This window comes from Lolium rigidum, chromosome 5 (genome assembly GCF_022539505.1).
Source record: "Lolium rigidum isolate FL_2022 chromosome 5, APGP_CSIRO_Lrig_0.1, whole genome shotgun sequence".
NCBI lineage: Eukaryota > Viridiplantae > Streptophyta > Magnoliopsida > Poales > Poaceae > Lolium > Lolium rigidum.
The window spans coordinates 143,403,675-143,429,148 of NC_061512.1; the positions used below are offsets into that span (position 1 = coordinate 143,403,675).

General features: G+C 50.6%; 3 protein-coding genes across 3 annotated transcripts; all 3 read right to left on the reverse strand.

Annotated features, from left to right (window-relative positions):
- Positions 1 to 2,487: 2,487 nt before the first annotated feature.
- Positions 2,488 to 4,464, reverse strand: LOC124656506. Its single transcript, XM_047195235.1, has one exon. The coding sequence runs from the start codon at positions 4,462 to 4,464 to the stop codon at positions 2,488 to 2,490; it is 1,977 nt and encodes a 658-aa protein (XP_047051191.1).
- Positions 4,465 to 9,838: 5,374 nt separating this feature from the next.
- Positions 9,839 to 11,060, reverse strand: LOC124652720 (CAX-interacting protein 4-like). The gene has a single exon (XM_047191763.1). The coding sequence runs from the start codon at positions 11,043 to 11,045 to the stop codon at positions 9,978 to 9,980; it is 1,068 nt and encodes a 355-aa protein (XP_047047719.1). The 5' UTR covers positions 11,046 to 11,060; the 3' UTR covers positions 9,839 to 9,977.
- Positions 11,061 to 20,248: 9,188 nt separating this feature from the next.
- Positions 20,249 to 21,759, reverse strand: LOC124656507 (heat stress transcription factor B-2b-like). The gene is made up of 3 exons (XM_047195236.1): positions 21,520 to 21,759; positions 20,878 to 21,429; positions 20,249 to 20,419 (listed from the first exon to the last, which is right to left on the reverse strand). The coding sequence occupies exons 1-3, from the start codon at positions 21,757 to 21,759 to the stop codon at positions 20,249 to 20,251; spliced, it is 963 nt and encodes a 320-aa protein (XP_047051192.1).
- Between the last annotated feature and the right edge of the window lie 3,715 nt (positions 21,760 to 25,474).

A 25,474-nucleotide genomic window follows, 5' to 3' on the forward strand; every position in this document is an offset into this window, starting at 1 on the left:
CTTTTATACTTGTTAATAGTGCACCATATCATGTATGATTGGATTTATGTTATAATATTGATCAAAAGGTCAAGGTTGAGGGTTATTTCTCAAATTTGGATAGTTGGTGTTTGATTTCACGAAGGCATGATCATATGAGTTTCAAAATACTCATAGTTGGTTTTATTCAAATAGTTTGAACTATAATTCGTAATGTAAACGGATTTAGTTTTATGATATTCCATATATTTAATAAGTTATGATTTAAATAAGAATGTGTGGCTTTTATGCACTTTAGACCCTCTGGTTTACCTTATTTGGTAATAGTTTTTGAAGTGAATTAAATTACACACAAAGGTAGTTGCTAATTTTTAAGAGTTAATGAGTTAGGGTTTGATTCATAAAGAATGTGTTGTTGTAAGGAATACCATGCTATGATCCTTTATAGGATTTGGTATTTGACCCTCACTTAAAGTGTTGTGTAATAATTCTAGTTCCTTTCGATCCAACCTATGGATCAAATTATGTCTACCCAAAATAAGGTTTTAGAAAAGATCACAGTGAGATTTATAGCGCTTGACTTGATGTTCTACTTCAATTCCAGCAAGTCAAGTGAAACTTCAGTTACTGTGGTAAGTTTTATTTGAATGCGCGAAAATTCTCCGGATTTTCTATGCATGAATGCAATGCACACTTTGTTGTTCTCTCATTTTGTTGCCTCTAAACCTGGGATATTACATTATACGGGCTCAAGCAGGCCCACGCGCCTGGTACCAGCGCATCGCAGCGTTTCTTCACCAACTCGGCTTCCGCTCCACCCGCTCCGATGCCTCGCTGTTTGTGTACAACAATGGCGCCACCACCGCATACCTGCTGCTCTACGTCGACGACATCATCTTGACGGCCAGCTCGACGGACCTCCTGCGACAGATCACCGAGCGTCTTCGCACTGAGTTTGCCCTCAAGGACTTGGGGCCCCTGCACTACTTCCTCGGCATCGAGGTCGTACGTCGCACCGATGGCTTCTTCCTTCATCAGCGCAAGTACGCCCACGAGCTCCTGGACCGCGCCGGTATGCTTAATTGCAAACCCGCGGCCACGCATGTCGACACGAAGTCCAAGCTCTCCGCCACGGATGGTTCGTTGGCCACAGACGCGTCATTTTATCGCTCCATCGTCGGTGCCCTGGAGTACCTCACCTTGACCCGCCCCGAGCTGCAGTATGTTGTCCAGCAGGTGTGCCTTCACATGCATGCTCCGCGGGATCCTCATTGGGCGGCGGTCAAGCAGATCCTCCGCTACATTCGTGGCACCATGGACTTCGGCCTCTCCCTCCACGCCTCCACCGCCACGGACATCGTCGCCTACTCGGACGCCGATTGGGCGGGCTGCCCCGACACGCGCCGCTCCACGTCTGGCTACTGCGTCTACTTCGGACCTTCGCTCATCTCCTGGTCGTCTAAGCGACAACCACGGTGTCTCTCTCCAGCGCCGAAGTGGAGTACCGGGCTGTTGCTAACGCGGTTGCCGAGGTCTCTTGGCTGCGGCAACTCCTCGTTGAGCTCTCATGTCCTGTTGCCAAAGCCACCGTGGTCTATTGCGACAACGTCTTCGCCGTCTACCTCTCCGCCAACCCGGTCCACCATCGCCGCACCAAGCATATTGAGCTGGACATCCACTTTGTTCGGAACAGGTGGCTCTTGGACACATTCGAGTACTTCAAGTGCCCACCTCCCAACAATTTGCGGATATCATGACCAAGGGTCTCCCTACGGCATCATTTGAGGAGTTCCGGTCCAGTCTATACATCCGACCAGGCGACGCTTCGACTGCGGGAAGGTGTTGAGATACATATCATTGTATATATGGATGTGTATCTTCTGTAGTTATGTATAGCGATACATATCTTTGTATTTATTATTGGGCCCGCCTCCTTCCTTGTATAGTTAAGGACCTGGCCTATATATGTAACGCCATATACACCCAATCAATTCATTGTGAGTTGCATCCCTTTCTACACCAGCATCTATCCCAACATGGCGCCGACAGAGGAACCACGACAACCTCCCCTCCCCCTTGTGATGCCAAGACGGCGATTGGAAACTGCCGTTCATATGGTTTGGAGAGAGAGCCGTGCTCTGTTCTATTTAGTAAATAACTTGTTGGGTCGGCTTGTACTCTTCGTAAAAAATCCTTCTATTTCTCTCGCACCAAATCTCCTTGATGACCACCATGTATACACAGTGAATCTTTTCCGAGCCCCCCTTGCAGTCTGCTCTTCCCTGAATGCGACCAAGAACTTACATAAGAGTCAGTGCCAGGAGTTATCAGAGATAGTCCTGCCCAACTCAGAACCGACCAGCATATTGTAGTTGACAAAAGTTTAACAGCAAATACGAGGTTGCCTTTGCAAAAGAAGTGCCGAGCAAGCTCAAACAAGGAAAATACGAGTCTGAAGACAAACCAGAATTATTCGTACACAAATTAGACAAGAAAGGGTGAAGATAATCAAGATAGATTCACAGTTAAAGGGTCAATCCTTAGTAAATCATGGGTATTATGATAGACCCTAGGTGGCTCCCTGAACTTGGCGTACTCGTATATGCCAAGGTGTGCAGTCAGCAGCCACACGACGGTCAGAAATTCGCCGCCGCTGCTGAGTTTCCTAGCATGGCAATCCCTGCTGCAGTGCCTGCCTGCGTAGCACAACATCTCCACCCAAACCCCGAATATCGCCCCCAAGAGATGGCGGGTGTCCCATCCCTTCTGGAGCAGGGTTTTGGCGATATCAACTCCGTGATTACAGGTAGCGTTCTCTCCAGAGTCATCGTCCGGTCGATGGCATTTCTCAGTCATGTACTGGGCAACTTGAGCCCCACGTGTGATTGAAGGCTTCTTATAGTTGCGCATTATTGAAGCCTCCTTGTCCAGACGCTCGACGTTCTTATTACAGCGTGCGATCCATTGCAAGGCATCGACGTACATGTGGCCCCGGCTATGCCCTGGCAGCATGTCGGGATGCTTTACGAGGAGAAACATCATGTAATCCGAGAGGTTCTTGATTGCCACCTGGTAGTCTCCTTGGTCATCCTGGTCGATCGAGCAGAGGATGACGTCGGTGGCAATTTGCCAACGAACAATTCTGGTGTCAAATTCAGCTTCAAACACGGGGAGGTCTGTGTTCTGGTTCAAGGAATACATACCTTCCTCTGCACCATCATGCCTGTCCGCTATCCTCAGCAACTCGTTCAGCAGCAAGTCCTTGAGTTGAGGTGAAATCTTGGCGCGACGCATTGGGACCTTTTTGAGGTTATAGCTGTCCCCTGTGCAGAAATCCAGCATGTTAAACTGTCCAACCGTGCGTACTGTCTCCGACCATCTTTGCCTGATTCCTGCCCTGACTACAAGCCGGCGAAGAGAGGCCGTTACAGGATGCAGCAGGTTCCATCTCCGCGAGTACAGGAAATAGCCTGTCCATGTCGACCCAAATGCGATGAACCCTGATGTTACCTCCAGAAGTAAGGCCCCGACCAACAAGATGCAAGTGATAGCCACATCAACTCTCTTGTAACCATCCTTCAGGTTGACGAGGCAAAACACCAAGACCGCTGTAGTGGCTATGGCGAGAAGCGAGACGACACGGATGCAGAGTCCATACCATGTGTGAACCACCCTCGCCTTGGTGTACATGATGTCGTACATCAGGGAGAGCTCCATCTCGATCACCGCATAGATGTTCTCCTTGCTGTGATGAACAAAATAGAATACGGATCCACAGATGTAGTCTGTCGCGCTCTGCGGGTGGTTGATGAATGCGCGCACGCATAGGCTGAGCAGCGTGTGAGCTCCGTGAAGGGCCATCTCCTCCTCCGTGGCAAAGCTCTCCAGGTCGTCCTTGGCATCATCAAATGAAAGTTTAGAGGTCCTGACTCCTCTTCTGATGCGCGGCGGAAACTTCCTGTCGTCGCAGTATTTTTTCAGGTAGCTGTTCAAGCCATCGTTGTCGGCACACTTGAGCGCCCATATCCTCTCCCCGTACTTGAGAGCTCCGGCGGCGAACATCAGTATGGCGGCAGCAACCAATGCCCCGCTGCCAGATAAGTGCATGTAGAGGACATAAGCAGCTCCTAGGACCTGAACCACAAGGGTCTGCAGGTGCCGTAGCCAGAGCCGGTTGTCCTCGAGGGCATAGGCGGTAATGGTGTCCTGGCCGCCGAGGTGCAGCAGGAGGAAGGGCGCCCAGAATGCCACCAGCTGGTGCACGTGTGGGGCGCTGGCGATGGACAGGTGGCCGAGGGTGTAGGTTGCAGTGGAGTCGGCCAGCAGGTACGCTAGCCAGAGTAGGACCTTCAGCTTGGTAGAGCCACTGCGCCGACGATTGCCGGCGACGGCAAAGAGGAACGCTTCCGACGTGAAGCTGAAGAGGACCAGTATCTGGACTGCCCATTCGTTCCACAGGTGCAGAAATACTCTGCCTCCAACCATTTCTTACTCTGATGGATCAGAACATACATATGAGAAAAAAACTGGATCTGAAGCTGGTTTCCCATGGTCAGTAAATTCATCTACTCTCCACAAGTATCATCACCTAAATGTGCAACCAAAAGCTCAGAAAAATAACAAGTAAATGGTTGCTTACATGATAGGTAAGATGCAAATGATCAACGGGAGCGATTGGTGAGGAACAAAACGACCAAGGAGCGGCAAGATCTGCCGAGGATGAGGGCGACTGAATGACGCTGGTGCTGTTTAGGATGAAGCCTATCACCCACGAATTAAATATGCTCTACTGTTTGTCAGTAGGCTTGTTTACAAGGAGATGCGTGCATTGATGTTATTGAAAATGGAGTACAAGTGAGGAGCCGTCCAGCTGGCCCTCGATCTGTTACAAAGAAAGATGTTGTTAAGGCTGGAGCTGGAATAGTAATTTAGGAGATATTTTACGGCACATCGTACTAGAACTACAGATGTTAGAGTGTAGTATTAAACAGATCCAATAGTTATAATCTTCAACTATATTCGTTGATTGTGTGGATTTATCGTTGCTTACTGGATTCGTTACTTTTAAACACTGTCTTAGGAAGACCAACGAAGTTGCTCATGAACTAGGTAGAGTTTATTTTTCAAATACAGAGTAATTAGATCGATGAACCTCTAGTTTTATTCTCTGTAAACTCATAAGCGGTGTTACTCATCCGCATTTTCTCCCAAAAAGACTACTACTCCGCATGAATCAGCGCCACAAACGTGTTCTATTTTTGTGCTCAACTGAACCCTTCCAAACCTCTCTTAGATTTTATTTTGGGCCAACTGCATATGCTAAGAGCATCTCTAATCCTAAGAGCATCTCTAACCGAAAGACCAAAATTCTTTAGTGTTCCAAAAAAAAATCGTTTTAGTCCTGTAGGCCGCACCTAGCTGACACCCTAAAGTGTTTAGAGGACCAAAAAATATACCTGGCTGCGCACAATGCAATGAGCAAAAATTCTCCACGGTCCCCACCGCTCACCGTACGCAGCGCCGCCGCCAAATCCCTGCTCCCCATCGCACCCCACCTCGGTGCCATCCTCTACGCATCGTTATCGGCCTCTGCTTCGTCTTCATCCACCGCTCTGTCATCGTCCACCGGAGCTACCTCTACCGATGCTCAATCTCCCCACACCGCCTTGGTGCCTCAACCCGAGGTCGTGGACCTTACCGGCGAGGATACAGACTCGTCGCTGGAGGAATGGCTGAATGAGAACTTCCCAAACACCGACTAGTTTAAATCTACTTTTAAATCTAATTTTAGCTATGTTTCAGTCTAGGTAACTAGGTTTAATGTATGATCAAACAAAGTTTGTCTCTGGACTATGTGTTGTTTCAATCAATGTTTGTCTACATAAATGAACTGCATCACACATGTTTGATACAATGTTTGGGCCAAATTTTAGCTATAGGGGCCTAAGAATGGGAGTTCGGCTATAACGTGCACTTTTTTAGATGAGCAGACTAGAGGGAGGGTTTTGGTCCGTTATAGGCTTTCGGTTAAAGATGCTAACAAAATCACTAAGAAGCTCTACAACTCTAAGATTTCTCATCGCGGTGACTCAAGTCTGAATCCCTATCAAAATCAGGAAGTCCAAGTAAGAGCATCTCTAGCACACTTGGATACACCAAAACCAGGGGACCAGGATCCCTATTAAAATGTACTTCGAGCCTAGGTATATAGTCTCAGTGGGCAGAAATCGAGGCCTGGTCAATTTCTCTATTTCTGATTTGGATCTATGGCTCAAGGAACGAAGTTTATCCGGGCCGGGTCATTTTTGGGTATCTGGTCAGGTCACAAAAAGTGATCAAAACCGAAACACGACCAGGATTTCCGGGTTGGGGTGTTACTAAGGATCTGCTAGAGATGATGTACTCCCTCCGTCCCATAAAATATGTCATAGGTTTGTCAAAATTCGGATGTATGTAGATACTATTTAGTTTCTAGATACATCCAATCTCAGACAAATTTCATTGGGATGGAGGGAGTAATATGGTCAACAGAGGTGTGAGATTGAAAATTCAAATCAGCCAAGGTCGTCCAATCAATTTAATCAAAGAATAATGCTTGCGTTAAGGCAGTTGTTCATAAAGGTTACGCAGTGAGGTCGGCAAGTATGTCTTCAAGGACTGCCACCCGCATCTCCCTCATCGCACCGGCGAGCACGGACGGCCATCACTTCGTGGTTACCTGCATCAGCCCAATACATGAGGTGAACTTAGGTGAACTGCCAAATTTCAAGTAGTGTGCAATATAATGTACTCTTTCGCACTGAAATATACTACACCAAGTATGGTGTGGTAATCGCATCTTATCCGCTGGATCACCAAAAATAGATGGCCTGATTTCACCCGATGTACCTTAAAATAACTACAAATTTCAAGATGAACCTACCAAACAAATATTACCTCCACTATCCCATTAATTTACGATACCTCGTGACTTCCCTAATAATACTCCTAAACATTGATGTATTTTAAGGTACAACCACTCAGTACATAGTCTCTTAGTTGTAGACTTGTAGTATCTAAATAAACTTGCATTTAATGATATCGGGGTCATGTATGTATGAGATTGAGCTACCAATATTTTTGCCTATAATCGCATGCAGGAGCCATATGTTAGCTACTTCCTCGATCCTCATTTAGGTGACGCTCATGCTTCCAATGTCTAATTTTGACTGTACATTTATAACCAATAAAAAAAATTACATGTCACGAATGTTGGACAATTGAATAGATGTTCATCACATGTTTTGGAGCACAATACAATACTCGTCTCATTAATTAAAGAGGAAAGTTCACAAGGATTGGCATTTTGGAAACAGTTTTTTAGGGCCAACAAAGGCCAATGCAACAAAGGGACTAATCTGCCGCATAAAACTACCCAAATGTTTTGTCCCAGCGATGATCCAATTCTCGGCCTCGTCTTTGATCTTGGTCATGATCACTAAAGGCATTTAACTAGAATACAGATGCATTTCTTTCCTTCCAAACTTCTCATGTAATTAGCATCACAATTGAGGTCAAGGTCTTTCATTTAGTGTTGTTTAACATGATCAAGAAGGTCCACCACTCTTTCACTGAAGTCAATCCCGTCCATTCCTCATGCCTTAGATCATGGATGTCAAGCCAATTCTTGATTTTGCCCCAGCGATATTGTTCGTACCAGCCCATAGGAACAGTCTCAAGTTTCACCACTCACCATCTTTTCAGATGTCCCAAGGTTTATCATAAGGGGTGCAAGGTGGTACATAGATTGGTTGGGGACTTATGAAAAACTGCTGAAACTTGAGAGAACGTTCCCATGGGCTAGGGGAAAGCACTTCAGTAGTTAGTACACGCTGAATGAGAAGCATTTCGTTCATGAACATTAGATCTTCTAAACAAAATCAATGTTGGGTAGTTTTTTATGTTCCATTTTGCACCTTCACTCTGTACATTAAACCCCTCTTAACCGTACCATGTCGAAGCATGCTTCTGTTCAGTATCAGGGTGAATTATTAAGAGATTCTTCACGCTTGTATTTCATAGATCTATGTTACTGAATGTGTGTATTGTACTGTGTTCTAGAACATGCAATGAAACGTCATAAGCAACAATGTGTATTATAATGGCGCAGAATTCGCAACTGTTTTTAATCGCAAACAAGGCATTGACAATTCAACTGGCTTGGACAATATAGCTTGAAATGCCCATAACCATTGATCTGGTCAATATTACTTAGACCCTTACTAAAAACTTACATAGAACAAAATTATACAGAAGAAACACTCAATAAATTGGAACATCAATTAGTCACTCAGAGAAGTCCACAAAAATTCACATAAATTTTAACAACGAAGGACATATCTGATCAACTGAGAACACTGATACAAGGTTAAGTGCTTCAGTTAACATGCTCAAAAGCTCAACGCCACTGAAGAGAAAATAAGCTATAAAGAGGTCAAGACCTCGTATCCTAGCAACTGAAGCACTTCAGATACTGGAGGCCCGCATTTAGTTCTCGGCAATTTCGTAATAACAGCCTTTCAGTAATTTCTTAATAAGCCATGCCTATCTGCCATCATTCTGTCCCAGAGAGTACGTGATTATTGGGGAAACTACGAGCCATTATCGTATAGTATTTAGCAATAATTTAGTTTTCACTCACAATTAACAAGAACAAAGGTAACATATATGTATATATATGTTCAGTACTACCACTGGTTATCACAAGAGATTTATCATCTCGTCAGTTGTTAATACCCCTTTCTTCTGAAAGTGACTTGTTAGAACATCCTAGGAAAATTTTATTTTTCTTATATAGGTAGCAGGACCTGTGGGGTGCGAAAGAAGACTATGCTCTAGAATGAACCTCCAAAGTCCAATCTACTTGCAATGAAAGTTAAACTGTAGGGAAAAAAAGTCACTAAGAAAGATGGGATACCCTTGCCCAAGGAGATATTCACTACCTAAAGAATATTTTTAATAACTACCACAAGAACAAAGTTGCAGAAAAAAAACTCAACAGACTTAGAAGAATGGATTCTGCTACAACCGCATTTAAACATCGATTGTTTCTGCTAGTGCATTAAATAGTAGAAGAGCACTCACCTCGAGACATTGATAGCCTTAGCGTATCAACTCATACAGAAGCTCATATTCTTGTTATGAGAGTGTGTTGAAAGTTGTAACAGGTCCTCCAGTTCACCCTGATCTTATCCACTTGACTGTAATATAGGCCCGAATGCTTAAAACAGACTTATTCGTCACCCAATACCAAATTGATGCAATAATACAGACTAACTAGAAAGCCAGCCTGCTTAATTAAACAAAATTGGTGCAGAATCAGCGAAATCAGATCATACTTGCACGTCAATACAAAATCAACTATATAGAGAGCTACCAAACTAGAACAAAAAATCAGCTGATATCAAATCGAACTACTGGAATAGTTCAGAAATGATAACAAAAAAAATGTCATTATGTCAGTACCAATTTTACTATGGCACATGAATTTGCAGGATAACTGAAATACACATGATCTGAGTTATGCATAAACCTGTACAATTCATCACACCCACTAGCTTATCACCCCTGATTACTAAAGAGCTTATTCCCTTGATTACAAGGCCAATCCTGATACAACTGACTGCTTTACAGGTTCCATTACTACATTATTATAGTTAATAATGGTATGCTGAACCTCTCATGCAGTATTATATCGCGATGAAAAAAGGTCGGTATTCTTTGAAACATCTCTACTTAAATATGCACAATTATTAATTTGAAGGTAGACAACATTTATGCATATTAATCAACTCATAGTTTTGTCACTGACACACAGCAATACAGCAGTAAATTACACATATTAAGAATCATGTTTCAAATGCAACAGCCATTTGAAAAAACAGATAACAAAAGACCAGCACTGTTGACAAATACAGGGCCTTAAAATCACCGTTCAGTGCCGCTCCAACACTCCCTTTTTAGGTCCTCTTATGCTCCCTGCTCTTCTCCCCGGTACGCTTTGCTCCCTCTGGACCATGTCCCTCATCCTCATCCAGCCCACGGTGGCTCTTCTTCTTGCTGGATCGCTTCTTCTCATACGGGGACTCACTGCCAGCGCTGTCACCATCAGATGCATCCCTGCGGTGATGACGTCTCTTGTGGTGGTGGCGATGCCTCTTCCCTTCCCCTCCAGACTCATCATCATCATCCGATGATTCATCCTTCTTGCGGTGGGTCCTCCGCCTCTTCCTATCCTTCCTACTCTTCCTGTGCCTCTTCCTGTCAGAGTCACTCTCGCTATCCTGGTCTTTCTTCCGCCTATCCTTCTTCCTATCCTTGGTTCTCTCCTCCTCCTCCTCCGAGTCTTCTTCGCTGTCACTCTTTCTGCTCCTCCTGTGCTTTGATGATTTGCTCCTGCTGCTGCTCCGATGGCGGCTCGGTTTCTTGTCCTTCTCCTCGGAATGCTTCCCCCGCCGACTCTTGGCGCGCTCCCGCTCAGCAATCAGCTTCTCCAGCACGGGATCGATATCCGAATCCGAGGAATCGCTGTCAACGTCGTCCTCATCCTCCTCATCGGAACCTTCCTCGTCAGCGTCCCTTTTCTTCCTGAAGGCAGCCAGCTTGGCCTGGGCGTCGGCCTCGGCCAGGATGTCCTCCTCGATGTCGGCCGCCTTGGCGGAGAGGAAGTTGCGGCACTGGAAGGTGAGGTGGCCGACGCGGCCGCACTTCTTGCAGGCGCCGCGGGTCTCGTCGGTGGGGACGCTGGTGGCGCGGGCGAGCGCGAGGAGGCCCTGGAAGCTGCTGTAGGCGTTCTCGGAGGAGGGGTCCGAGGAGGGCGGCGCGGCGGCCTCGGCGGCGGCGTTGGCGGCGGCGGCGGCGGCGTTGGCGGAGACGGAGGAGGAGGGGGGCTGCGGGTGCTTGTTGTTCTCGGGCGCGTAGGGGTCGTACCCGATGGCGCTCTGCCAGATGCCGTGCGTCTGCAGCGCCGCGCTGCTGTGCACGCGGTTGTTCGCCGGCATGCGCACGCGCCCCGCCGTCGCCGGCATCCTCGCTCGCCGGGGTTGCTAGGGTTAGGGCTTGGTGGGTGGGTGGGGGAATTGGGGATCGGTGTCGATTGGGGATTTTCTCGAGATCGAATTGGGGAGTGGAGGTCAGCAGAGAGCCGTGTGAGACTTCTTCTCAGGGCATCTCCGATCGAGGCGGCCAAACAGACCGTTGCGGCCGTCCGTTTGAGCCGTTTAGCGTGCTTGCAGCGGACGCGCGGACGGAGCCCGCGTCCGCGCGTCCGTTTGGGTCGCGTCCTGCGCCCAACGCAGCGGCCACCCATTTGGCCATTTGGCCATTTGGCCTATTTCTTTGGAAAATAGGTCCTCCGGCCACGAATTCACTTTGATGTATATAATAATATCTCGTAAACATAAAATAATATATAGGAAACATAAAATATTATCAAATACCATACAATATTATCAAATGTACCATGATAAATCAAATAAAATGTGTCATAGTTTGAGAAAAATATATAAATCAAATAGATCCGGCGCCAGAATGCGGACCCCTTCTGCTCGGCACCCGTCAACGCATCTTGCCCGATGGTCAACCATCCATCGACGAGCACCTTGTCCTCCTTCTCCGTGTAGTTGGCGGTTCGTTTGCTTACCCGGCGACCTCGAGCTTGTGCAGCTGCGGCTTGTGTGAGGCCCTCACCGAACAACGGCTCCTCCTCAATGTTTATCTTTGCCGGGACGAGCGGTTGTGCCCTCTCTGTGTGTCAATGGGAGGTGGGTGGGGAGCCTCGTCGTGTCGAAGGATATGGAAGGGTTGTCGGCATTGTCCGCGCGAAAGACGGAGGGGCTCGCACGGCGGACGGTGACTGCGCGCGCGCGGCCGACATATCGTCGAACGAGGTTGCGTGCACCGGACGTCGCAAGCTGCTCCCGGGTTCTTCGGGCCTTTGGAGTTCGCCGGCGCACGGTTCGAGTCAATGGACGAAGGTGACGGCCCCGTCATGGACTCGCCCACCTCCGGTGACCCATCCCGTGATCCGGTACGCCTGCCGCCCATGCGCCCCCATTTCGTGCCCAAATAGGGCGGTCGGCGGGGCGGTTGACCTTGGAGGAAGGGGCCGGGTCACGGAGGAGGCCGAGCTCCCCACCGAGGCCGCGCCGGTGCCGGGGATGATCATGTGCTGGCCGAGCGCCGGGTGGCCGTAAAATAGCATGGCCTGCTTGCTCTTGAAGGAGGCGCTCTTCGCCTCCGTCCGGAGTTGGAGAAGCTGCTCCGCCGCCCGCCGCCGCTCCGGCTCGGCGGCCGGTTTCCCTCTTCCGTTGGTCCGGCGCTGCCTGCGCCGGTCGGCCCTCTTCCTCGCTCTCGAGCTTCCTGCGCTCGGGGTGAGCTCGGCCTTCGCCTTCTTCGTCGGCGGCCCGGGGGGAGCTCGGCCACCGCCGGTTCGGGAGCCGCCTCCACGGCGGGGAGCGGCAACGGCCGCGGGTGCCTCCTCTTCGATGGTGGCGGTGGTGTCGGTGGCGGTGGCGGCGGCGGTCGCTTCGTCGGCCATCTCTAGGTTTTGGGAGTACGGTGGAGTGTTTTCTGTTTTGGGAGGCGGACGGGCGGGCCGGGGGCGGACAAGGGAGGACGCGAGCGACCCGGCCTTTCGCGTCCGCGGCCACGCAAACTCGTCCAAGATTTGGGCCGGGTTTGGGTCGTCCCGGACGCCGCGGCCATCCGTTTTAGGGATGGGTCCGCGCGCTGGGCCGCGGTTTTGTCCGTTTCGACCCATCCGAACGCGCGGGCGCGGGATGGGTCGCCCGGTTGGAGATGCCCTAACTGGACAGATCTATATACACCATATGCTGATGGGCCGACCTTGAGTTTTAGGCCGAATTCATTTTGGGCTTTTACGTCCAGTTGCGCTTGTACTCGTTTGCACCTAATCTGCGGTCGGTCGCTCGGACAACATCTGCCCAACACATACGTTTGTTGCAAAAAAATCTTTATCTTTACTACTATTATTATATTGAAATTGGAATGGTGTCACTTTGATATCAAACATTGGAGCAATCTCAATCTTTAATCAACTATCCAATGGCTCTCTAAAACGTCCATCAAACTCACGCATCTCCGGATGGAAAACAAATTTAAAATTGATTGCCTACCAATCAAAAAAAGGACGTACCCGGTGCTAAGAGCCCCCGCACTGTGCGGGGTCTGGGGAAGGTGTTAGTGGCAAGTCTTACCCTCACGAAGTGCAATGTAAGGAGACCGCGACTCGAACCTGGGACCTCTCGGTCACAGGTGGTGAGGCTCTACCGCTGCACCAGGCCCGCCCTTCATTGCCTACCAATCAAATCACCATAAATCAAGGAGACATCAAATGTCAATGAGGAAGAAGAGGTAAAAATTGATTGCCTACCAATCAAATCATCACAATCAAGCTAATCTCGCCGAGAGCGTTTCACCCTGTTGTCAGCGCGCCTCACTCCGTTCCGCCCGTTCGTCGCCTTGACCCCTCGCTCGACCCACATTCCTCTCTCCTCCTCTCGCACCCAGCCACGGCCGTCATTCTCGTGGGAAACCAACCATGGCACCGAACTATGAGCCCTCCAACGGAAATTGTTCGGGATGCCATTGTAAATTGTTCGTGATTCCCGATCGGAAAAGGAGAAGGGGAAGAATGCGAGTTGAAAAAGGAGAGGCATGGAGATGCATCCAAGATCAATGCATTCTTGTCGCGATGGAATCCGTGTACAGTTTCGCAGAGGTTATTCTCCATTTATTTCTCACTTGATATTGTTTGATGCTGGCACCAAACCTAGCCTTATACTTATTACCTTCTGGCTTGGATGGTTTCTCAGCTTTTTCAATTGCAGCGGCGGTTTTACCTTTGGTAATCCAACTGATCTATGTCTATGGTTTTGATCAGTGGAAACGAGGCTGTACCAAAGCGATTGCCACAACACAAGCGAAGATTCCTAAGAGCTGCAGTGAAGATAGTGAAGGCCCTCAACAAAAGAGGAAAGGCAACCAGTTGAACATGGAAGGCAGCCCGATTTTCTTCCTCCACATGTGCGCATTCTGCGGCATGTACACGTGCGAGAACATTAGTGCTCTCCGCCATGAAGATTGCAAAGGCCCTCAACAAGGTAGCTGTTCTTTACATATTTTTGTTGCTCATTCTCTAGCATGTGCTAAAATTGATATTCTTCATTAGTGCTCTGACGCATGTGTTGCTGTTAAATAGTTTGGCTATTTATCGAAAAGAACCTGAAACAAATAAATGAAGATTATAAACAAATAAACAAGGCTGCCAAGCCCACCTTGGCCGACGCTGCGTCGGCTGAGAAGACGCAGGCGCCGCTCACGCAGTGCCTCGTTGAGGTCTTCTCGACCTTGCTCTCCCGCGACAAAAATGCCGAGGAAAGGTGGGTGGCTGCTCAAGAGGCAAGAGGAGAAGATGGAGCTGAAGAAACGCAGGGACGACATGTCCCTGCTGAGACAGTCAACAGAAGGAATGTCTCCTCGGACGCGGGCGGCGCACAACTTCTTCAAAGAACAGATCATCGACGATATCGAAGCCAAAATGGCGGCGGCCGAGGCAGAGTCCGAGGCGGCAACCCAGGCAGCGGCAGCTGCAGCGACAGCGGCAGTGGCAGCGGAGCAAGAGCCGGCAGACGCAACCGCTGCTACACCTGCGTCGGTCTCTACCTCGACGTCGGCGACGGAGCATGTACACCGGGCAGATCACGACGAGTTCATCGTGATCGACGAGCCAACGTCGACTCAGGATGCGCCGTCGGCGTCGGTGTCGGCATCGTCCTACGACAACCCCTTCTTTTAATTCTATCGTCGGGTGGTAATATGATCGCACGCCCAGTACTTTGATCGTCGCTACTCTGATCGCGACGACTACGGCGGGAACGATCTCTTGTGAATGCAAACTACTCGTATTTAAATTCCTATTGGGGACGGTGTTTGGGGGACGCGACTGGGGAGCGATGTCCCTCAAACGCGACACGAACAAAACACGTCCCCCAAACGCTCCATCCGACGCGATTTGGGGGAAGGTTTGGGAGGACACGACTGGAGATGCTCTGAGAGCATCCCCACTCGTTGGCGCTCCCCACGTCCAAATCCGGACGAAACAACCGCCGGATTGGACGAAATTAAGTCGTGGGGAGTACCGTATTTCCAGTCGTCCACCCGGAGTTCGGCGGATAGAGTTTAAATTCAAACAAATCGCCGTCCCGCGCTACAAGTACGGCCGGTTGATCGGCAAAAGGAGCAAAAGGATCAGCCACGGATCGGCGATCGGAGGGAAATTACACGGAGACAGGCTCGTCGGCAGTCCCGGCCGGCACGGCGGTGTCCGACGGACCGGTTCCCTCACACGCCATGGCCGAAGCGGCTGCGGCGGGCGACGAGGAAGCAGCGGCGGTGGACGTCGAAGCAGCCGCGGTCGACGAGGTAGATGGTGAGGTAGACGAGGTAGGAGCCGGCGGAGACGACGAAGGAGCGGCCGGAGTGGCTCGGAGGATGTCGGCTGCGGTGGCCACAGGTACCAATTCCTCGTCTCCTCGTCCATCGGTTCCATGTCGCCGCCGCCCATGAGGATCGCCAATTCTGTGTTCCTCTTCTTCGCCGCTGCCGTCGTCTTCAGCAGGGCGATCCGGACGCCTTGATTGGCGAGCATCTCCCGCCACCTGCCGTCGAACTTGTCGTTCCTCCCGTCGGCGTGCGACCTCAAGTCGGCCCAGCACTTGTCGATCGACGCTCGCATCCTTTCGGCGGGATTGTCCAGTCCGTTTGAGCTCTTTCGGCTTCTTCGGCCGAGTTCGGGCGCCCTTCCGCCGCGCAAGCCGCCGGAGCGTCGGGGTTGTACTTGCTCGGTCTTGCTCTTCGAGAGGGTCGTGCGAGTTTCCTTCCACTTCTCGCAATTCTCGAGGCGGGCGTAGACGTTGAGGAACTTGAGCTGCAGGCCGGTGTCGTCCGTGTACATGTCCAAAGCTCGGCGCAAGCGGGGAAAAAGAGCACGGCGATACGGGTCGAGGTAACGACGATGTACCTCGGTGATGCGGGGTCGGCGGAGCATACCTTTTGCTCCAAGTCTGGCCGCCGATCGGCCGTTTGTCGACCTCCTCCTGTATGCCGTGCCATTTGCTGCATGCCGTACGCATGATCCCCCTATGGGTGGCCATGGCCTTCTCTCCCGGTACACGTTCATGTTCGTCTTGTTGAAGTAGGGATCGACGAGTTTGCGTTCCTCGTACGCCTGCTTCACTCGAAGCCGGTATGTGTCGAACGGCGATTGGCCCCGATTATGCCGTTCGTGGACACGGTCATCCAAGCTTCGGCGAGGCACTCCTCTTCCTTCGGCGTCCATTTGATACGCGGTTCGGCGGGCGGCGAGTCCTTCTTCCTCTTCTTCTGCCCCTTCGACGGGTTGGCGGCGGCTTGAGTTGGCTCTTCTTCTTCCTCGTCTTCTTCTTCGACGGCTTGGCTTCCGTCGGCAACATCCTCCCGATGCCCGTTGCGCGCCGCCACAGCTGCCGTCGCCCTCGTCTCCTCTTGCGTGAAGAACCCCGGGCACGCAGCGGCGGCGGCCATGAAGAACCTCGGGCTCGAAGCGGCGGCCATGGAGCCGGAGGTGATCATCTCGTGGATCTCCTCTTCGTTCGGCGCCGCCATCGCACCGAACGGGAGCGGCCCTCGTCGCAGTGCCGGCGAGGTGTCCTCGAACAGGCCGCCGCCGCCGACGTCAAGCTCGGGCGGCGACGTCGTGGACCTGGACGGTAGGACGTAGGCGCCCTCTTGGAACACGGCAGTCGGCGACGGCGAGTACAGTGAAGGGGAGAAGGACGACGGGGAACTGGTTGTACCTTGCATCGGCCATTGGCCGGGGAACACGCTGCCGCCGCTCAGGGCCATGCTGATCATCCTCGCTTGTTCGTCCTGGGCCGCCGCCGCCCTCTTGACGGCGGCTCTTTTCACCCTCTCCGCCACTGGCGCTTGTTTCCACCTCGCGCCGTTTCTCGTCCGCCGCCCACTCGGCGTTCGACATGCCCGGCGGCTTCGTCTTCTTCGCCCGCATCTTCCTCGCCGGCGCCTTCGGCGGCATTGTGGTGGACGAGAAGACGAGTAGGAGAGTGGTGGTGGACGAGAAGACGCTGCCGGGAACTGGAGCTGGAAGACGAGGAGATTGGGGAATTTCGGCGGGAGAGAATGGGGATACGCAAGCAAATTGGAGGGAATGGGGATATGCAAGCAAATTGGAGGGAAAATCGACAGGATTTGGTTTTCCAGTCGCCGACTACGCGGGTCCACACGACGTTTCGCGCCAAAATCTTTCGTCCGGAGTCCCCGAGCGCGCCCCGGGGGGCCGGAGATGGCGTGGGCTCGCCGGATGGATGAACAAATCCGGACGAAAACGAGGAACCGGGGGCGCGACTGAGCCGAATTTCGCCGTCTGGATGAAAAAAACGCTCGCCGAAGACCTGTTCGGGGGGACGAGTGGAGATGCTCTGACGCCGCGTATCCAACATATATTCTGGCACGGAGCAACAACTGTCATCCATCCAAAACCGCTTTTCCTGCCATTCGCAAGAAAAGAAAAGAAAACAAACCTCTTTTCCTGCCATTCGCAAGAAAAAGAAAAGGACGCGTCTAGCGGGCGGTCGTGTGCTCGTTGGTTAATCTGAGCGGCCATGTTAAAATGGAAAGTGCATGTCGGGAATCTGAGCGTTTGACGAAAGGATCTGACACACCGTACTCATTAGGAAAGTTTTCATCTCTCACATAAATGAAAAGATCTGTCCAACTGTGAAAGAAATGGTAGGCTAGCTGACATCACGTGTTGTTTTTCAAAAACCTGTAACTTTTAAGTCGTGCGACGAAATTACAATCCGTTCTCACTTCTAGAATCCCCACGACGAGAGCTTCGAAACTAGACCACATTTTCATATGTTTCGAAGGATTTTTTTAACAAGCAACTTTAATGCGCGACTGAGCAACTTTGTTTTGCGACATAGCAACTTTGGTTCGGGGAAAAGCAACTTTTGGAGTGCAACGAAAACTATCATATCCTTCGGCACTATCTTGCAGCAAGTTGCCTACCGTTGCAACAAAATTGCCTGCCATTGCAATAAAGTTGCCTACTGACGCATCGAAGTTGCCTACTTTGCAACGAAGTTTCCTACCGTGGTAGCAAAGTTGCCTAGCTTTGCAAAGAAGTTGTCTATTGTTTCAACGAACTTTCCTACTCGTTGTTGCAAAGTTGCCTACACTACCGAAAAGCATTATAAGCAACTTAGCAACGAAGAAAAGCTACTATTGCAACTAAGTTGCTACGATGACTGGACCGACATGAATGGGGAACGACTGACTCAACCGACGTGGAGGTGTTTGGGGAAGCAACGCTAGCTATGCCAGAGCCACCGAATGTGGGGCGATGATATTTACAATTGTGCTAGCTAGTGGCAAGGACTGGGATTGCTTGCTCGGCAACATTGTTGATGCACCTGACTAGGGCCAAACCTTGTGAACTACATCATGGGTGCGGCCAACGACCTAGATTTTCTCGTATCATTTTTTATGGTGCATGAGGAGTTGTTGTTGCAGCTGTTGTGAAACCTACCATCCTTGTGAATCAAGTATTTTCGTTGCACACCAAAGTTGCTTTGCCGCACACAAAAATTGTTTTGCTGCACAATAAAGTTGCTCTGTCGCGCATCAAAGTTGCTTGTTAAAAAATTACGTTGAAACTTATGAAAATGTGGTCTAGTTTCGAAGCTCTCATCATTCGGATTCTAAAAATGAAAACGGATTGTAATTTCGCCGCACGGTTTAAAAATTACAAATTTTTCAAAGAACGACACATGTTATCAACTAGCATACCATTTCTTTAATGGAAGGGTGGTTTAACAGCTGTCGTGTAGTGCGCCCGCCCATATCTTCGGTTTGGCACGCGCCTGCCCCAAAGAATTCAGGAAAAGAAAAACGATTTTCTGCTGCCGAGATGTTTTACGAGGATTAGCTATATTATGTGTTCAAAACAAGTAACGTGGCAACCGAAACCGGATTTTCTTTTACGAGGATTAGTAGCTATATTGCTGCAGTCACTGCCCTTTCGCTGGCTCGTTTCGCCAGATTTTTTTTCCCTTTTTGAAACACTTCTCAATATTTCGATCACTCGTCGCTTCCACGTCATGACTTGTATCCGGCCACCATGTCTTTTGGCACGGCCCAGAGCGGGCTAAATATCCACCTCCAAATCACACGGCTCGCACGCTTCTTAAAGCATTTCTCAGACTCTACAAGAAATAAGGCTTGAACCGACCTATCGAAAAAATAAACAAGAAAATAGCAGCAAAACGCTTCGACCTAGGGTCCTGATGGGCCACTGCCAGGATAACTAGGGTTTCACTTTCACCTCCTACACCATCGCCGATTCTTCCCGGCATGGAGCCTAGATCCTCCCCAACTTTGCTATTAAGATGCACTTTGTGGTAGTACATGATACAAGCCTAGGTCACTTCTGAGTTCTTGTTTTTGTTCCCTGGACCTTGCTAGGAGTTTTGGCTAGGGTTGGAAGGAGGGGAAGAACAGGAGTGCAACGGTGTGGTTTTAAGGGCGGCAACGGACTGCATAGAAGGCGCGTTTAGGAGGTGGGTGAACGTCGCGTGACCTGCTGCCACCCTCGTCGTCGCTTCGGTTTCCACGCGAGAGACCATTAACGCCGACGACCAACCCTCCCGCGTCGTTTCCAACGCGACCCGCCGCCTCCACTCGATGCCAGCCGCGAGGCGCCAGCGTGCCTGATTCATACCCTTCGCGAAGGGACCAACATGAGGTTACCGACGCTTCTATTGAGCTCGAAAACTAGCCGGCGCCTTTTAGAACGCGCCGGTGTGAGCTCATTTTGGCCACTGACTCCCCAAAACGCTACCGGGACCGCTATACGACGCCCGGTGGAGATGTTCTAACGAGGCAACCGAAACCGAGTTTAGCTGCTAGAGTCAATTACCTTTGGATTAACGTAGAGCAGTTTCATCCCCAATTTTTTTTCAGATATTTAAAATTTAAGCGAACTCATTCAAACTTGCTATATATTACATAGATTTGAACAAAATTCGATTAAATTTAAACTAAACCCTAGTCTAGTAGTACTTGCGACTGTCAACGTCGTAGTACAGGTGGAAGTTGTCATCGGTGGGATCCACGACCGGCTTCCCGGTGTCGCGGATGGACATGGAGATCACCGCCTTGAGGTCACCCTCCTGGCGTCCTTATCGTTCAGCGACGCCAAGCACGCCGCTCTCAAGCCAGGGCAGTCCACGGGGTCGTCGCTACTGGCGATAAGACGCTGCTGCCGCTCGTACTCCGCCAGCAGCGTCGCCTTCTTGGCTGCCTCGTCGTCCTGCTCCTCCTTCACCTCCGACTTCGGGATGAGGAGGGCGTCGCCGCCGCAGCAAACGCTGCTACCGCCACACCTCAGATTGACGGGCGGCGTCGCGAACTTCGGCTCCTCCTTCACCTCGCGCTTGGGGACGGTGTAGGGCGCGGCGCAGTGCGACGAGGACGGTGTCGATCGTGTCGGCCCTGATGAGAAAGAGTTGGAGGAGGACGAGTACGTCCTCATCAGCTGCGTCAGCGCGCTGCGAGAGATGGTGGCGGCGACGATGACGTCTCCAACGTCGGAGCGCCGTTCTGGATGCCGTCGACGATGTTCTCCAGGGTGCGCCCCGGAACCCCAAAAGAGGAGGCGCACGTCCTTGTTCCGGCTATTCCGCCGGCCGACAAGGGCGACGGTGTTGTTCATCTCGACGTCATGCCCACCAGGCGTCGTTGTTGTTCATCTCCGATGTCCTGCTCCAATCCCTGCACGCGCATTCGCTTCCGGCCGATGCAGACGCCGAAGAGCCTCGCGCTCATCTTCTCCTCCGCGACGTTCTCGGCGGCGGTCAGGGAGGTCGGTAGGAGGTCGAGCACGGAAGGGGGCGTGAGCAGCGTGGCCTCCGTGGTCTCGCCGGAGGCGGCGGCCGAGACGGTGTACTTGGACATGAGTGCGAAGATGTTGTTGCAGAGCTTCTTCATCTGGCCGAGCTCCCGCGCGAGGCGCGTGTTCTCCCGCCGCAGCCGGTCGTTCTCGTCCCCCAGGCTAAGGTCGCCACCGGAGCCGCCGGAGGAAGACGGCGCGGAGTGCGGGTGGCGCGGGAAGGGCGGCTCCGGGGACGAGCTCGAGGACAGCGCCTGCTCGTCGCCGGAGAGCGCCGGCGAGCCCGAGCCCGAGCACTGCGGCTTCGCCACGGGTAGCGCCATCGGGATGGCGGCCGGCGTCACCTTCCGGCGGTGTATGTCGACGAGCAGCCGCTTCTCCCCTCGCCGGAAGCAGTCGTTGGCGAACTCCCACCTGTCCGGTATGATCTTCCTGAATCCCTGCACCCGCACACAACGCATCAGCGCCTCCGCATTCCAGCGACAGAAAGAAATCGAATCTATCAAAGGGGAAATGGAGAGGGGGCTTACGTATGTGTTGAGCTGCCGCACGAAGCTGGAGAAGTTGTTGTGCTTGAAGTACTTGGGGAGGAGGTCGCGCGCGAACTCTGCGGGTCGCCACACGACGAAGGTGGAGCCGTCGTGGTTCCAGGAGATGACGTCGTCGACGGCGGGGTCGTCCACCAGCTGGTACGTCTTGTTGAGGAACGGCGTCGGCAGCATCCTCTGCCCCGCCCCCGCCGGCGCCGGAGGAGGAGGCGTCTCGCCCATGTAACCGCCACCGCCAGGGCAGATCTGTCCCGACGAAACGAAACCGCCGCGCGCGAGAATGGACGGACGGGGAGTTGGGCGGTTCTGGAAGGTTCCGGTTGCGTGGCGTGGTATGGACGGGAGCAGCCAACCAACGAAATCGGCAGAGGAAGGAAGGGAGTTACGCGGCGCGGGCACGGAACGGGAGGAGGAAGCGTAGGGGAGAGTGGGAGAGGCAGCGGCGGTTGCGGGGCTATAAACCCGGCGAGGACGCTCTCCGGCGCTGGGTCACGGCGGGGGTGGAGCGCTCGGGATGGAGCCGATCCAACGGGGGTGACGAGGATTGGGGGGCCTCCGAAGGCACGAGAAGTTTCGGTGGATTTTTTGTGAGGCTTTTGTCGGGGCATGGCGGATTCTCGAAGCTTCAAGGCGGGACACGTTTCCGGTGCCGCAGGGCCCACCCCGCCTCCACGAGGCGGATCACGGAGCCACGACTTCCGCACTACACGTAGACCAAGTTGCGCCAGGGTTAAAAGTGGCTGCTCTCACTTGCTCCCTTTTCGCAGCTTCTCGATATTTTTCCGTTCTGGAAACCGTTCCTGCTGATTTTTGGCAGCTACGTGTGCCCTTGACGGCTTGACGCGTATCCAGCACATATTCTGGCACGGAGCAACAACTGTCGTCCATCCAAAACCGATATTCTCCACCTGCGCCAGCTTTTTTTTTTCTGGAGCCGGGAGCAAAAATGGACTCGTATCGGCCCGCTCCAAACATTTTTCAATCTCAATAGAAACGCCGGCAACCCTGTGCCGGCCCCTTCATCAGGGATGCAAATCGGGAACGCCGGCGTCTCGCGAGACTATTCGATCTTTGGACCGAGCAGAACTAGACTAACATAGACAACCACTACGCCACACAATGCTTTACATATGTTCCTAAGCGCGTTCTCTACTAGAGTTATTTTGTAGCCATTTCCATTTCCATTCTTATTGTTTTCTTTTATTTTTATTTTTCCCTTCTATTTTTTCTTTATTTTTTCTGTATTCTTTATTTATTTTTTAGTCTATTATATGTCAAACCTTGTTCTTGCTTTTGTAACAATTAACTTTCTGATACATTTGGGTTTCGTGCAACTTGTATGTTTTGATCCTCATTATTTTTGATACGAGTCACAATTTTTCTCAAGAAATATGCAATTAGCAAAAAAAAAATCGAAACAAGTTTCACTTTCATCAAAAAAGCTTTAAAGTAGCAAGATGATTTTGATACGGGTTGCATTTTTCTCAAGATATGTGTAACTCTATTGGTTTTCCATACAAGTTGCACTATTCTCAAGAAATATGCAACTCTCTTAAAAAATGTGCAACTTCACATGGTTTCCAATATAAGTACACTTTTTCTAAAGAAACATGCAATTAGTATTCATTTACGAAACAAGTTGCAAAATATGCAACTCTCCTAAGAATTGTGCAACTCCAACCAGTTATGGTGTTGCACTTTTCTCGAGAAACGCGCAATCGGTCTTGAATTAATTGCACTTTTTATCGAGAAATATGCAAGTGCCAATAGGGTTCACATACGAGTTGCACTTTTTATCAAGATATGTGCAACTCCAACCGGTTTTCGCTACGAGTTCCACTTTTCTCGAGAAACGTGCAACCGACCTTGAATTAGTTCCACTTTTATCAAGAAATATGCAAGTAGCAACATTGTTTTGATCCGAGGTACACTTTAATCAATATATGTGCAACTACAACTGGTTTTCTCTATGAGTAACACTTTTCTCGAGAAACATGCTACTGGTCTTGAATTAGTTGCCCTTTTAACAAGAAATATGCAAGTAGCGGTAGGATTTTCATATGAGTTACACTTTTCATCAAGATATGTGCAACTCAAACCAGTTTCTGCTATTAGTTGCTCTTTTCTCGAGAAATGTGCAACCCGTATCAAAATCATCTTCTCGTGATTTTTTTTCTCTTTTCCAAAGTCACACGGTCGTTTTTGAGAGAGAAACAAGCTAAGTATAACCTCATTTCACTCAGCTAATGATTGATCGTGTGGACTCTTCAAGGGCCACGTAAAGCCGAGCTCTCTGTGCTACGCCCAATCGGTCGGACGGAAAACAAAAACATGACAAGCAACATGACCAAGCAGTGGCTAGATGCTACACGGGGGACACAAAACTAATCGACTGAGATGTAACCAAATCTCATTCGACGGAGATCTACAGCACGGGATCAATATCTGAGTCCGAGGAATCATTGTCAACGTCGTCCTCGTCCTCCTCATCAGAACCTTCCTCGTCATCGTCCCTGTCACCAGAAGTCTTCTTCCTGAACGCAGCAAGCTTGGCCTGCGCGTCGGCCTCGGCCAGGATGTCCTCCTCTAAGACGGCCGCCTTGGCGGAGAGGAAGTTGCGGCACTGGAAGGTGAGGTGGCCGACGCGGCCGCACTTCTTGAAGGCGTCGCGGGTCTCATCGGTGGGGACCCTGGTGGCGCGGGCGAGCGCGAGCAGGCCCTGGAAGCTGTTGTAGGCATTCTCGGAGGCGGGGTCTGTCATGCCCGAGAAGTGTACCTGACAAAGTGTAGATCATCTTCAGTTAGCCAATCTAGCACCTTCCAATGTGGGCCGTCGATCTATCCATCAACGTCCCAGATCAGCTCAAGTCTGCACGCCATGGGAATGGATCAGTCTTCACTTTACAGCTAGAGCTTCAACCGCTCCATTGTTTTGCCATGTAGTTCCCTATTTTTTTCTTTATAATCAACCACTCCCTCTAAGAGATGGCATAATCCAGATTCTATTAGGGTTTATTCCCAGCCGCCACTGTTCGTGGTCTGGCCCTTGCTCTATGTACTCTTGAATCCTTCATAATTTCCAGTAATATAAGGAGAGTATTGATGATCCATACCTAAATTCGTTGATTTAGCCACTCATTAGTTCCAGGCATGTCAATTTTGGTATCATAGCAGTGAAATCCTCGGCGGCAATCTGGATCTTGCACGGAGCGGGGTCGGTTTCTCTCGTTAAATTCCCCACTTTTTGATCTTGATCCTGGCGGCGGTGTTCTGGCTCCAACCTCAACGGAGCAGTCGGAGGCGGCTTCGCGGCGGCGGCATAGTTCGGGTACAGATCTTGGGGAACGGCAGTGGGTATCAAAGAACACTTCGTTGACAGTCAAATCCCACCATCCCACCCTGATCCTTGTACTGCGGGTGGCGTGGTGGAGTTGGTGTTGGTGTTTGTGGCCGTAGACGAAGACGAGGCACTGTGTTTGGCTTCTCTCCTTGCAAGCCTGTCAAACCCATCGGTACCATGGAGAAATGCGATGCTTCTACTGGCACTGGTATGCTGCAGCTCGAGTCTTTGACACTAGACGTGCAATTGTTGCAGAGGTACCGCGATGAAGATAAGCAATAGTTCTTGGCTTTCAGCAATACTGTGCAGAACAACTTCGTGAGCATTCAAAACAACTTCATCAGTATACAGGCAAATTTTGAAAAATTGTTTGCTGCTCGCAAAGGTGATACCCTCGAGCAGTCTGGCCATACTCCAGAAACTCCTCCTGCAACAGGTGCTCAATCGGCGGTCTCTGTCAGCAGAAACTTGGAGACTACAAAGCAACTGGGTAATTGTTCCTTATCGTCACCCAAATGTTGGCCAAGTGACCACCCTGGTCCATGATTACAACAGCAAGCAGCAACCTGTCATGGCTAGGCAGGTACTTCATTCTGG